Here is a 14,499-nt window from a genome sequence, read left to right as displayed (position 1 = left end):
CAGTCCAGGGGTGTGACATTACCTCCCCCTCCCGGAAGGCGCGTCCTCGCGCCGACAAACAGGAAAAAGAAATGTACAGTCTTTGGAGGGGGCTTCGGCGGAGGACGGACTCCCGGGAGGAGGGCAATAGATGGAGTCCAGGGTGGTGACGGAATAGTCCAAGGAGGTGATGATGGGGGGAGGAGCCAAGGAGGAGACAGGAGAGGGCTGGAGCAGGAGGAGTCAGGTGAGACCCAGACCGCAGCCATGATGGAACCCCACGGTGGAGCCGATGGAGGGAGGAGCCATGGTGGAGGAAGGGCTGACGACACCATGGGGCCGACCGACGGAGGCGGAGCAGGTGGTGGTAGAGCCCGAGGCGGAGACGGAGAGCCGATGATCCTGGGCGACACCGAGGATCCGGAGGGCCGAGGCGGAGCCCAAGGCTCTGGCGACCGAGGCGGAGGCGGAGATCCGGAGGTCCACGGCGGAGCCGGAGCGACAGAGGCCCGAGGCTGTGCCCGCGGGAGGGAGGAGGTCCACAGAGCCGGAGGGACGGAGCGACGAGGCACAGCCGGAGGAGTGGAGTCCAGAGGTGAAGGTGGGGCGACGACTGACCAGGGCGGAGCCAGAGGGACGATGGAGCCCGGTGGAGCTGGTGGACCGACGGGCGACGGTGGAGACGAGGGAGCTGAGAGACGGGGTGGAGCCGCAGGGTCGGAGGGCCGAGGTGGAGTCCAGGACTCAGAGGCTGGAGGCGAAGATGAGGGATCCTCCAGCCCTGACACCGATGGTGACTGGCAGACCTGCGGCGAACCCACCGCGCAGATGGTGGGCTGAGGGTGAGCAGATGGGCTGCCAGGAGACAGCGGTGGCAGGACGGAGGCAGCAGAAACAATAGACAGAGGGAGGGTGGGTGGGAAATCCAGGCAGTCAGGTGGAAGGAGAATGGGCATATCTTCATATACATCTTCAGAGAAATTACTCAAATTTTGTTCCAGAAAAATTAATCCCAGATCCAGGCGTTGCTCACCCTCAGCGGTGGTGCAGTGGGCGGTGCTGTCCTCAGCACCCTCACGCCCATCAGGAACGTCCACCGTCGCAGTCTCTGTGGCCGGCACTCGCACCTGGTCAGACGCAAATTCCTCCAGCTCCGTGGCGATCGCTCGCTCTGTCGCTCCGATGGGCGATGGCTCCTGGGTCGCGCTGGTAGCGTTGGATCCGTCTGCGGTGGGCTCGGGCTCGTGTTCCGCGTATCGGGGTGGTGATTGGCTGGGTTCCGGGTCGTGCTGCGAGACGTCTGCGAGGTGTGGCTGGATGGGGTCGTAATCCTCCTCCGCTTCGTCCAGACAGAGTTCTGAACCCCAAGCACTCAGTAAGATGTTAATATATTGAGTTAGGGTCCAGCATGGTTCACCTTTAGGCATGACGAAGCGGAGGTCATCATCCAGTCCACACCAAAATCCCTCTATAAGGCAGACGTCATCGCAGCTAGCAAGATGGCAAATGCTAATAAACTCCTCCACGTAGTCCTCAAGATCCCTGCCATCCTGGAAGATAAAGATGGTTTTTCCTCCCAGGATGGCATCTCCCCTCCTTGGGGGGATGTTGATGGAAGAGATTTTCATGGAGTAACTGGTGAAAACACGACGGAAACAAAAGACTGAAAAAACACGACAAACAAAACGGGGAGGAATACGCAAAAAAAAACTGTATCGGTCGGACGTTCTGTCACGCTCAGACGAAGCACACGAACAACGACGTAACATAAACGAAAGGTATTTAATAAATCCAATAGGGAATACAGGAGACACAGGAACACAGGGTAGCAACATCAACGTCCGACAAGGAAGGATGGGAAACACATGCTATATATACACTCAGACTGGTACAAACACAGGTGCAGACAATTAGGGCGAAACCAAAACACTCAAGGCAGCAGGGGGAAATGACGGGAGAAACCAACTAATCAGTCCAGGGGTGTGACACTACCTTAGGGAGCGTGATGGATTGTAGCATGGTAGAAGACTAGTTAGGTATGCAGGAGCTAAACCATTAAGGGTCTTATAGGTAAGAAGTAATATTTTGTAATTGATGCGGAACCTATTAGGTAGCCAGTGCAGAGACTGTAAAACTGGGGTAATATGATCATATTTTCTTGACCTGGTAAGGGCTCTAGCAGCTTAATTTTGGAATACCTGTAGCTTGTTTATTAAAAATGCAGGACAACCACCTAGTAGTGCATTACAATAGTCCAGTCTAGAGGTCATGAATGCTCACAGGCATTCCAGCTAGAAATTGTAACATATTTATTAAGTTAATTAATAAATAAAATCTATTTATGCATTATTTTTAAAAAGCATCCTTACTTTTTTCACAATTTTTACATAAGTACCTAAAACTTTTCTCAGTACTGTAGCTTTGCAAGTAATTTTTTTCAAGGATCTTGGAGATGTTTCCACAGTTCTTCTGGATTTTGTCTGTCTTCATTTTTTTCTTATCCTTCATGTTATTCTAGACAGACTGGATGATGGTGAGATCAGATCTCTGTGTGGAGCACTGACTCAGTTTGTGACTCCTAGAAACTGATATTTCCTACTGACACACTACAGCAATAGATAGAAATAACTGTCTTAAAACCTTTTTTTTTTTGGTGAAAATACTAATGTCCTAAGAGTTTTGCAGAGTGGTGTATGTTGAGAAAACAGTTCATTGTAATCACAAAGAAAAATACAAGCTTTCACTACTACTAACAAGACCGCTCATTCTTTAGCAGCCATTAGCCATTTACAACACAAACAACAACCTAATTAGGACAAAACAATTCTAAAGGGAGACCATGTCCATGTGGCCTGTTTTCTTAAAATGGGGCAAACAAGCTTACCTCTACTCCCACTTTTGGTTATTTAGTTCTGGTATTGCCAGCAGCTGAGCATGAGAAAACTGGTTTCTTGCACTTCTGTGATTCACTTTAACTTTACATTCTGTGTGAAAATAAACATTATTCAGAAAGTATTTTTATGTCAAGAGCAAAATATAAGTGTGTACAAGTTATTGCTCTCATTAACTACATATACTCTTACAGAGGATAACTCCACTTCCAGAACAACAATTTACTAATAATTTACTTACCCCCTTGTCATCCAAGATGTTTATGTCTTTTTGTCTTCAGCTGTGAAGCAATTATGGTTTTGGAGGAAAACATTTTATTTTTCTCCAAATAATGGACTTCATTGGTGCCCCAATTTTGAACTTCCAAAATGTAGTTTAAATGCAGCTTCAAAGGGCTCTAAACGATCCCAGCCAAGGAAGAAGGGTCTTATCTAGCGAAATGATTCATTTTTTTCGAAAAAAAAAAAAAGTATACTTTTTAAGCACAAACACTTGTGTAGCACTAGCTCTGGGATGCGTGTCCACAACGTTACATACTATTACGTCGAAAGGTCACACGGAATGTAAGGCGGAACAGACCCAGTGTTTACAAAGCGAACGCGCAAAGAATAAGGAAGTGCAAGTAAGTCAAACACTGTTTACAAACAAAAAGGCACAACGATGTTGGACGATTCTGAAGGTGTAGGAGAAAATAAGATGGAGTTCCCCTTCAGGAACTCGAGCCGCGTCGAAACGCTATGGAATGCCTTCAGCGTGACCACGCTCTGAATCACATGTGTAATCAGTCCAATGAAAGAGCGAGACGTCATAGGCGGGTGACGTCACCAACCAGGAAGCTATAAATACACGTGCGTCGGAACCGGCATCAGCTTCTGTCTTTCAGCAGCGCTCTGTGTCTGATTGTGCTCCTTTTGGTCGCTAGTTTGCACCACTTTTATTTTGAGCACAATGTCTCTTAGCTCAGGAAAGAAAGCTACAGAAAAGTCCAAGCATTTAGACAAGCCATGTTTTAGAGCGTGTGTTCCTCCCTGCTCTCGCTACATCACGAGCGGGGATACACACGCTTTATGCGTGGTTTGTCTGGGAGCGGAGCACGCGGCGTCGGCTCTCGAGGGGGCCGACTGCCCGCACTGCGAGTGTCTTCCTCTGCGCACGCTCCGCTCCCGGAAGGCTCTCTTTGAGGAGGGAGCCTTCACCAGCGTTCCTCGCGGGTCCGGTCCCACTTCCGCCGAGGCGGAGCGGCGGCTGCACTCGTGGGGTTCGCAGCTGGATCTGCTGGAGGGTATGGAGACGGGTGACCCCCTATCTCCTGCCTCACCCAGCAGATCCGCCGCCCGTTCTACGGGTTCGGAAGCCCGCACTGCGGTTTCTTCCCCCCGGGGGATGGGCTCGACGCTCCGACTATCTTCCTCCGAGGGGGGTGATGTCGAGAGCGTCGAAGAAGCGCCTCAGTGTTTCCAGTATGAGGAGCTGCTGGAGGTGGTGACTCGTGCGGTTGATAAGTTAAAGATCGATTGGCCCGCCGAGTCACAATCCGAACCGCAGAAGAGTAAGCTGGGTGAGAGATTTCTGCGGTCTCGGCCACGTTCAGCCCGCCGGAGCCTTCCTTTCTTTCCCGATCTCCACACCGAGGTGTCGAGATCGTGGAGCTCTCCATTCTCGCCCGCTTGTTCATCCCCGCTTCCTACAACTACGGCAATGTCGTGGGGTTGGACGAGCGTGGCTATAGAGCGATGCCGCGGGTGGAACAGATGCTTGCCAGCTATCTGTCCCCTGGCTCGGCATCGTCTCTGAAGGCTCCGGCCCTGCCGTCCAAGCCGCTGCGAGTCACCTCAGCGTTGGTCGGCAAGGGGTATACGGCTGCACACAATGTCCGTGTTACAGGCGTACCAGGCTGACCTGCTAAAAGACCTGGATGAGGGAGAAGAGATCAAGGACAGTGACATCACGGAGCTTAGGAGGACCGCTGATCTCGCTCTCCGCGCCACTAAGGAGACCGCCCGTGCCATTGGGCGGTCTATGGCAGCCCTTGTGGCCGCGGAGAGACATCTCTGGTTGACCCTGTCCGACATGAAAGAAAAGGACAGGGTCTTTCTTTTGGACACCCCGCTTTCGCCTTCTGGTCTGTTCGGCGACTCCGTCAACTTGGTCGTCGACAGATACCAGGAGGCCCGTAAGCAAGCGGCGGCGTTCCAGCGGTTCCTCCCCCTCCGCCATCCAGCTCACGGGGCTGCTGGGCGGGAGCAGCCCCGGCCGTCTACCAGCTCCGCATACAGGGAGGCGCAAAAGCAGAGCGTTGACTCTCGCTCAATGTCGGGGACTTCGAAGTCTAGACCCGACCTGAGGGTCGTGCTGCAGGGTAAGAAGTCCTTGACGAAGCGGTCCTGACAATTCAGGACCGCTGAGGGCAGCCCCATCTGGGGGGAAGCGGGGTGCACCGCATCCTTCGGTGTCCACTTCCCCCCTGTGCCCTCAGGAGGCCGTCCTGCTAACCCTGCCAGTGCTCCAGGGCGCAGCGGCCTCCAGCGAGCATCCGCCTCGGTTTCTTCCGCCCGGAAACGCAGCGGAGCCAGGGAGCTCGCCACCCCCGAGGGGGCCTCCGGGGCTGCTAGTTCAGGTGCTTCCTGCCGGGAAATCGTTACAGGACACCGTTCTAGCGGCTCAAGCAACACCAGAGGCCAGTCTCGAGAGACTGGTTCCCTTAGTAGATTATTTGGCAGCGTGGAAACTACTGCCCAATGTGTCTGCTTGGGTCCAACACACTGTAGAAAGAGGGTATCGCATTCAGTTCGGCACACCTTCTCCGCCGTTCAGTGGGGTTTCTCCCACTCTCGTGGGCCCCGAGCAGGGTCTGGTAATGGAACAGGAAGTAGCCACTCTCTTGAGGAAGGAGGCCATCGAGGTGGTTCCCCCTCACCACAGAGAGTCCGGGTTCTACAGCCGGTACTTCATTGTTCTGAAGAAGGATGGGGGCTTACGTCCCATTTTGGATCTACGCGTGTTGAACTGCTCAGTCATGAAACTGAAGTTCAAAATGCTTACAGTCAAGCAAGTTGTGTCACAGATCAGGTCCGAGGACTGGTTTGTGACGACAGATCTAAAAGACACGTATTTTCACGTTTCCATCCTTCCTCAACACAGGAAGTTCTTGAGGTTGCTTTCAGGGGCGAAGCATACCAGTATCAGGTTCTTCCATTCGGCCTAGCACTCTCCCCCCGCACTTTCACGAAGTGTGTGGATGCAGCTCTGGCTCCTCTACGACTCCAGGGCATCCGCATACTCAATTATATCGGCGACTGGCTGATCCTGGCCCAGTCAGAACAAGCAGCGGCTCAGCAACGAGATGTTGTGCTCACTCACATGAAAGAGTTGGGGTTGAGACTGAACGCCAAGAAAAGTGTGCTTTCTCCATCACAGAGAACCACTTATCTAGGCGTGGTGTGGGATTCGACCACGATGCGGGCACGTCTGTCTCCCGCTCGGATCGAGTCGATCCTCGCCGCAGTCGCGAGAGTGAAAGAAGGCCAGTCACTCACTGTCAAGCAGTTGGGTCTGATGGCAGCTGCGTCCAACGTGATACATTTTGGCCTGCTGTACATGAGACCCCTACAGTGGTGGCTCAGGACCAGGGGAAACCCGCTCCGCACAATCAAGGTCACGCGGCGATGCCTACGTGCCTTAGACATGTGGAGAAATCCCTGGTTCCTGTCTCAGGGCCCGGTGCTGGGAGCTCCTTGTCGCCGTGTAACGCTAGCGACGGGCACTTCCCTCACCGGTTGGGGTGCGGTCATGAGTGGCCAACCCGCCCGCGGTCTGTGGAGTGGTTACCAACTCACTTGGCACATAAATTGCCTGGAGATGCTGGCCGTGTTTCGAGCGCTGAAACACTTCCTCCCAGACCTGAGAGACCGTCATGTGTTGGTCCGCACCAACAACACAGCGGTGGTCTCTTACATCAACCACCAGGGAGGTCTGCGTTCGTGCCCCTTGTACAAGCTGGCGCACCAGATCCTTGTGTGGTCCCAGGACAAGCTCCTCTCGTTGAGAGCGGTTTACGTGCCTGGGTATCTCAATTTGGGAGCAGACATCCTGTCGAGGCAGGGGCCGAGGCCCGGGGAATGGATGCTTCACCCCGAGGTGGTGAAGCAGATTTGGAGTATGTTTGGTCAAGTCCAAGTAGATCTCTTTGCCACGAGGGAGAATGCTCAGTGTCCCCTCTGGTACTCTCTAGTTTATCCAGCTCCCCTGGGGCTGGATGCCATGGTACAGACGTGGCCGAGGCTTCGCCTGTACGCCTTTCCCCCGATCGCTCTGCTCCCGGGAGTTCTAGAGAGAGTGCGCCGGGACGGGGTGTCCCTCACTCTAGTAGCCCCGTTCTGGCCGGGCCGAGTTTGGTTCTCGGACCTGATTTCTCTCCTCGACGGCTCTCCATGGGAGATTCCCGTCAGGAGGGATCTCCTCTCACAGGCGGGGGGCACCATTCTCCACCCCCGCCCAGAGCTTTGGAAGCTTTGGGTGTGGCCTCTGAGGGGGCACACCTCTTAGCCTCCGGTCTCTCAACCGAGGTTGTTGAGACCATCCTCCAATCTAGAGCTCCCTCCACGAGGAAACTGTACCCCTTGAAGTGGAAGCTTTTCACTTCTTGGTGCGACGCCACCAGCAAGACCCAGTTAACTGCCCAGTTGGTACAGTGCTGGAGTTCCTGCAGGATCGGCTCTCCGCAGGGTTAACCCACTCCACCTTGAAGGTCTACGTGGCGGCCATTGCAGCCTACCACGCCCCTCTCGGTGGTCTCTCCGTGGGGAAAAACCCCCTTGTTACGTGTTTCCTCCGCGGTGCACTGAGACTAAGGCCTCCTGTACGTCCTTGTGTTCCCTCATGGGACTTGTTGGTGGTGCTAGAGGCTCTCTGTAGGCCTCCCTTCGAGCCAGTTGAGGAAATCTCTGACCGTCATCTTACGATTAAAACAGTTCTGTTGATTGCTATTAATTCCTTAAAGAGAGTTGGGGATCTTCAGGCCCTCTCAGTGGCCCCTTCTTTTCTGGACTTTGCGCCAGGTTTAGCAAAAGCCTTTTTGCACCCTTGTCCAGGTTACATCCCTAAAGTTCCCTCCTCAGCACCATGGCCAGTCGTGCTGCAGGCCTTCTGTCCTCCTCCCTTCCGGGAGCCCGACCAGCAGAAGCTAAATTGTATGTATCCAGTTCGAGCGCTGGACACATATGTCCACAGAGCTGCCATGTGGAGGAAGTCGGACCAACTTTTTGTATGTTTCGGTATGTTTCAATTTTTTTTTAAAAATGACCAATCATTTTGCTTACCCTTCTTCCTCGGCTGGGATTGTTTAGAGCCCTTTGAAGCTGCATTTAAGCTGCATTTTAAAAGTTTAAAATCGGGTCACCAATGAAGTCCATTATATGGAGAAAAATTCTGAAATGCTTTCCTCAGAAACCATTATTTCTTTACGACTGAAGACAGAAAGACATGAACATCTTGGATGACAAAGGGGTGAGTAAATTATTTGTAAATTGTTGTTCTGGAAGTGGAGTTCTCCTTTAACTGTCTTTCAGAGTTTAGCTCCAACCCTAATCAAACACCTTTTGATAGAATGGGAAACAGGTAGTTATTACATGTACATGTTATTACATGCCAGAATGTGAGAAATTTTGTCAACATGGCATTTCACTCTCCTCGTTGCATTCATCCTGTAAAAAATGTGCTAGAAGATCAGGATTGTTATTTTTATTTTTTTGTGATAAATCATTCAGAATATATGTTCTCTCCTATCTTCCCCTCTTAGACGTCTCAGCCAAGCACTGGCGGTCAGTCTTCATGCAGCAGTGACCAGTCCACCAGCGGCCCCCATATCGGCCGTGGAGTCCAGCTTGCTGTGAACAGTATTGGGCTTGCGGGGGAGGAGGCAGTGCTTGAGGACCAGGAAAATGAAGAGGAGGAGGAGGAAGGAGAGGGAGAGGAGGAGGATGCCCCCATTATGGACTCTACAGTATCCACTGCAACAACCACGGCGGCAACACTAGCTCTGCAGAGTCGCCGAAGTGTAGGACGGCCCCTACGCTGGATGGAGCATGTTAAGATGGAGAGGTTAAGGCAGGTGAATGGAGCTGTGCCTAGGTTAGGACATATGTCCCCAACACCACCCCCTAAAGGCCAGGCCCTGCCTGCCCTCACAGGAAAGGGTAAGTCTGAGGGTGTACTCACACTAGGCAATTTGAACCATAACCGAGCACATTTGACCCCCAAAGTCCAGGTCATTTGACTAGTTTTCCCTGTCCTGCTTGGTGAGTTTAGGCATGATTCATATAATATGAGCACTAAAAATGTTAGATTACAGAATTCAAGACAAATTATGTCAATTATGCAAATGTTCCATTTAACCAAACTATCGATTAAGATCTATTAAACAACATATTATGTATGTGAGAGAACTATGTGTCACCGCACCCCAAATTGGTCAAAACAATAAGCCACAGAGTTAACATTACGATAGATTCTATTATACTGAGTGCAAGCTCTTTAAAACAGCTCTCCTGTTTTAAAACAGTCGCATCATTAAGACAAGCCCAGGCCTGGAATGTTAAAGTGCAAGTGCAGGCTAGCAAGGGAGTGGAGAGGGGCTACAATTGTGTTTGGGCATGGTACAAAGCACCCATACCTAGTGCAAGTACATCCTTACTTTCAGAGCTTTCTCAACATACTAAACTCTACACATTTAAGTCACCCAACACGAAAATTAAGTCATCATTTATACACCCTGATGTCGTTTAAATTCTGTATAGTCTTCTTTCATTTTCAGACCTTAAAAGGAGAAATCAGGACCATTTTGAGAAATCAAGATAATTAAAACATGACACAAAATACAGTCCATGTACTTTATTTCTTTATTTTTTTTGTTTTATTTGCAGTTTCATTTTTGGATGAACTTAACCATTAATGTCTAATTATGACGATAATGACATCATAATGATAACATTAACATTTCCTAATAAAAGTATCTTTCATTATTAGGTTCATGCCTTGGTAGGAGTAGTTCTGTGGGGGTGCCCCAGCCTCCTCCACGTCCTGAGCCGTCCAACACAGAGCTGACAGTGTTGAATTTGCTACGTGAGCGCCGGGACAGCAGTGGCAGCAACACCAGCTCAGCCTACCTGAGCAGCAGTCGTCGATCCTCTGGCATCTCCCCCTGCTTCTCCAGCCGCCGTTCTAGCCAGGCTTCACAGTCTGAGCACAGCCAACATCGGCGTATTCACAATCTCAGTGCCACTGACTCTTATGACCCTATCTCCACTGATGCCTCACGACGCTCCAGTGAAGCCAGCCAATGTGGAGGAGGAGGAAGTTCAGGTGGGATGGTATATGGTGGAAGTGGAGGTATTGGAGGAAGTGGAATGGGGGCAAGAGGTGTTCTTAATCTCACTCCGGCTCAACAATATCACCTGAAGGCCAAGTATGCCGCTGCTACAGGTGGGCCTCCTCCCACACCCTTGCCAAACATGGAGCACATGGGCCTAAAGACTCGTCTGGCTTTGATGGAAGACAAACAGAACATTGGTCAACTTACACTACCACCACTGGTCAGGCCACGCCGCTGTAGTGATGGTACGGACAACTTACATGGCAGTCAAGCAGCGTATCAACGAAGGGGACTGTACCCTGTTGAAGGTCCAGGTAATAGTGATCGAAGAGCCAGTGACCCTGTGCGCACACGGGATGCTAGTGCTTTTGGCTTGCCACAGTTACAGCGTTTCAGCAGTTTAAACCATATGAATTCATTACCCCATATAGCTGGTAATCATTATTTAGATGGAGAAGATCATGGTCTGAGCTTACAGAACTACATCTTCCCAGTAGGTAGCTTTCACAGGAGTCTACACTCGCCTTGCCCTCCTAGCATTATGGAGCAATCAGCACTTGAGGACTTGGTAATAGACCAGGGTGGTCTTCTGTTACATGTTGATGAACACATTCTGCCAGATGACTTAGTGCAGTATCTGCGTTCTCAAGATCAGGAATTGGATCACAAACATAGCAGTGATTCCAGTCCCCATAGATCCAGTTTTGACAAGGATACTGCAGATGTCCAGAACTTCCTCAACCCACAACAGCAACAGGAGGACACAGAAGGGGAAAGCACTAGTAAAGATATAATGCCTATCCAGTGGAATGAAGTGACCTCTGGTAGTGCTGATGTTTCTCCTCCCAGGCAGCAGCCTCAGAGGTGTGGAAGATGGTCAGACCAGAGTGGAATAGTGAGCAATGCCTTTGGTCGCTTTGGAAACATGGTTGTGCAGCAACAACTGCATACAGAGTTCATGGATCAACAATCAATTTTTTGTAGAGATGGTGTCCAACACATGGCAGGTATGAACTACAGGTGCATACATCCAGAGCAGCATCAACAAATTGCAAAGTCATCCCAACAGCAGTCCAGGATGAATCCAGACATTAAGACTGAGTCTTCTTCAACCTTCAAACTGGAATCAAGGTCCAACAACTTTGGTCGACCAGACTTCTCTCAGATCTCTTTGGGCCCCATCCGTCCTAGTTGTACCCAGCAGACAACTTTATCCCAAACTGACCTCAAGCAAAATCACACAATAACACATCAGATCAACAGCAACCTTTTGTTGCACAGACCAGCTAACTGCAGCTTATCTCCGGCAACACTACTGCCTAACCAGACCCAACCTCCAATGACCCACCCACCTGTCAATAGTGGCCATAGAGGCTTATATCACACACAACCCTACTTCAGTCAGCAGGTTATTAATGGTCAAAATGCACATTCATGCCAGCAACAAAGCTTGAGAAATGGAAATGGAACCAATTGCTCTCTTGCAAATCAGGTTTCAGGACTGAAGCTTGAGGCAGATGATCACCTTCAAACCAACACTTGCTCCTCTATCCAGCGACAAAAGCCTGCATTTATTGCTGAATGTTTTGATATGACAGAATCCAAAAATGTATCTTCTCATGACATAGCACAGTCATATCTAATGTCCTTGACAGCTGAGACAGAAACACCTTCTGAGGCCCTTCTGTCCCCTGGGGTTGATCAGGTGACCAGTACGGTAGAAGAAAGCCCTGGTGTCTTAGATAATGTTGGTTTAGATATTTGTTCCATTCTTGAGGATGGTTATGAGCAGGCTAGTGTGGTGGCTGACATAATCAGTCCCAGTTTTTTCCATGGTCTGTCTAGAACTTCCTCTCGGCTGACTACTCCTCGTGTTTCAGCTTCATTTCATCCAGGCACTAACAACATGGCTATCGGTGATATGAGCTCCCTCCTCACCACCCTCGCAGAAGAGAGCAAATTTCTGGCTATTATGCAGTAATCTGTGCACTCCCCCTCCAAAAAATTGTTACGCTGTTAATTTAACAGATTTGTGTATGTAATGTAAAGATGTGAGATGAGAAAGAAAGCTATTGCTTTATACTCATTAAAATTGTTCATTAGGACAGAGTTGGTACACAATCTTGAATCTGTCTGATTTTCCTAGAGGCAGTGACCAATAGAACCATTCCATTTCTGGAATAGAGGCTTTTTTAAAAGCCCTTCTTTTATATCGTTATATGACGATGACAAAAGGAGACAGTGGTCTTCTTTTTATCACATTTAAACAGTATTCTCTGTGTTGTTGATGTTAATATTTTTATGTTTTGTTGTACATTGTTGCTACAAGTGCATGATCATTTTCTTATTAAGTGTACACAGTGTTCACTAAACTCAGTAGGTTAATTCATTGTAATTATGTAGCTTTATTGTTGAGTGCATTACATACTACAATTATGGTGTGAATATGCACAGACTTAACTGTCATCAGGTCAAGACAGGGTCGAATATCACTCTTAACAGGCCCAAGTGTCATATTTTGATTATTCTAAATGTCTTTTTAAGTGTCTTATAACAACAATGTTGCAGTGATTATATAAGTCTTACCAAATGTTGCTTTGACCAATTTTTCCATGGCAAGTAAGAGGGACCACTTTATTGTGTAAGGGTCTGACAAATATAGAGCAAAATGCTAGAGCTGATCATGTAATATCTTGATTATATTGACTGTATTCTTGTAAATAATGTTAATATTATTCTTCATTTTTTATATTGCAAAAAATCATTTTAATGACTGGTGCTGATGTTAGGCAGTGCATTACATGACAAAAAAGCATTGTGTGGCCAAAATGTGTTGAAAGCAATGGTATTAATTCACGTTTCAATTTATCTAAATATACCAGTAATTTTATTTGTTATCTTGTTTATAACAGTCAGTTGTGTGCTGTTTTTGTCACAGCAGTGCAGTGAATCTGTAGTGAGATCTCATTTATGCTATGGCTTTTTAGATCAACCTGTCTTTGCGTATCTATTAAAAAACCTCTATCTTACCCACTTCTGAATAAGGAAAATTATAAACACCAAGACACATCAAGCTCCACTACAAGAGCTAAGAGACTTTTAGCAGTATTAAAATGTACAGTTTTTAAAGGTGTACTCTCGTAAGCTCTGTTTGTTTGTCTCTGTATGATTATTTGAAATTTTTCTGTAGTTGTGTATTAGTGTCTTTCTTTAGTTTTGAAAACAGAAGTGATATGACCTATTCCTCTTTAAAAGGACTAGAGGCTTTGAGCCTGAGGTATGTGCCTTATTAACGCCTGTCCAGACAAAAGAAACACTGCCAATGTTTTTTTTTTTTTTTAAAGGAATTAAAGAGAAAAAAATGTATGAAAAGAGACCTGTGACTTCACATGTTACATGGAACACTACATTCTGTTGGCTGGGCATTGAGAAATGTGACGTGTAAGCAATGTTAGTTGTTTGTTGTTATTTTTAATAGTTATTACATTTGTTTTTTATGCTTGTAAATACATATTCATTCTGTAGACTGTAGTTCAGAGTTTAGGTGGAATCAGGGGTCAGAATTAGTAGAAGCATCTATTAAGCAGGAGTCCCTGTGCCCTGTCTTACATTCAAACAGAGAGATCAAAATAGTCAAGGTGCCTAGCACCCTTAGACTGGGAACAAAGTCTCAATGCTCTTTTTTTTTATATCAGATTACAACAAATGTTTGTATGGTTTTAATAAAAAAAAAAAAAAAAAAAAAAAAAACAATGAAATAAAAAACTATGCATTGGTTATTTTTGCAGGTGAGTGTTAATGTACTGTACACGATCAAGATCGACTATTGAAGTTACAGTAAAACTCAATATCAATAGTTGATACTAAACAGAGCTTCAATGCAACATATATGATTATCTTACCTTAATATTTCAAAATGAATATCAATATAAAAACATGCTATCTGTGCAATATTTATCTTTATTTAATATTAATCTGGCTGTTTATAATGCAATGGACCCTTTTCACAAGATTGATGACGCGTTTCAGCAGTCATCAGCATTGTAAATCCTCGAAAGTTTATATATATATATATATATATATATATATATACACACACACACACACACACAGTGCTGCTTGAAAGTTTGTGAACCCTTTAGAATTTTCTACATTTCTACCTAAATATAACACAAAACATCATCAGATTTTCACACAAGTCCTGAAAGTTAAAAAAAGAGAACCCAATCAAACAAATGAGATAATAAATATACTTTGTC

At 47.7% G+C, this 14,499-nt stretch overlaps 1 protein-coding gene across 1 annotated transcript in view; it reads left to right on the top strand.

The window, feature by feature from the left end:
• gli3 (GLI family zinc finger 3) overlaps positions 1-14,109 on the top strand; it is a 153,065-nt gene extending 138,956 nt beyond the window's left edge. The window contains exons 14-15 of the mRNA XM_051098052.1: positions 8,669-9,065; positions 9,895-14,109. Of these exons, the coding sequence (XP_050954009.1) occupies positions 8,669-9,065; positions 9,895-12,221 (2,724 nt within the window). The 3' untranslated portion in view covers positions 12,222-14,109. The remainder of the gene's footprint in view (positions 1-8,668; positions 9,066-9,894) is intronic.
• Positions 14,110-14,499: the final 390 nt, after the last annotated feature.

The sequence above is a fragment of the Labeo rohita genome, chromosome 24, assembly GCF_022985175.1.
Source record: "Labeo rohita strain BAU-BD-2019 chromosome 24, IGBB_LRoh.1.0, whole genome shotgun sequence".
In the NCBI taxonomy this organism is placed as follows: Eukaryota; Metazoa; Chordata; class Actinopteri; order Cypriniformes; family Cyprinidae; genus Labeo; species Labeo rohita.
The sequence above is the reverse complement of the archived record's forward strand: the minus strand, read 5'-3'. Positions and strand labels throughout refer to the sequence as shown.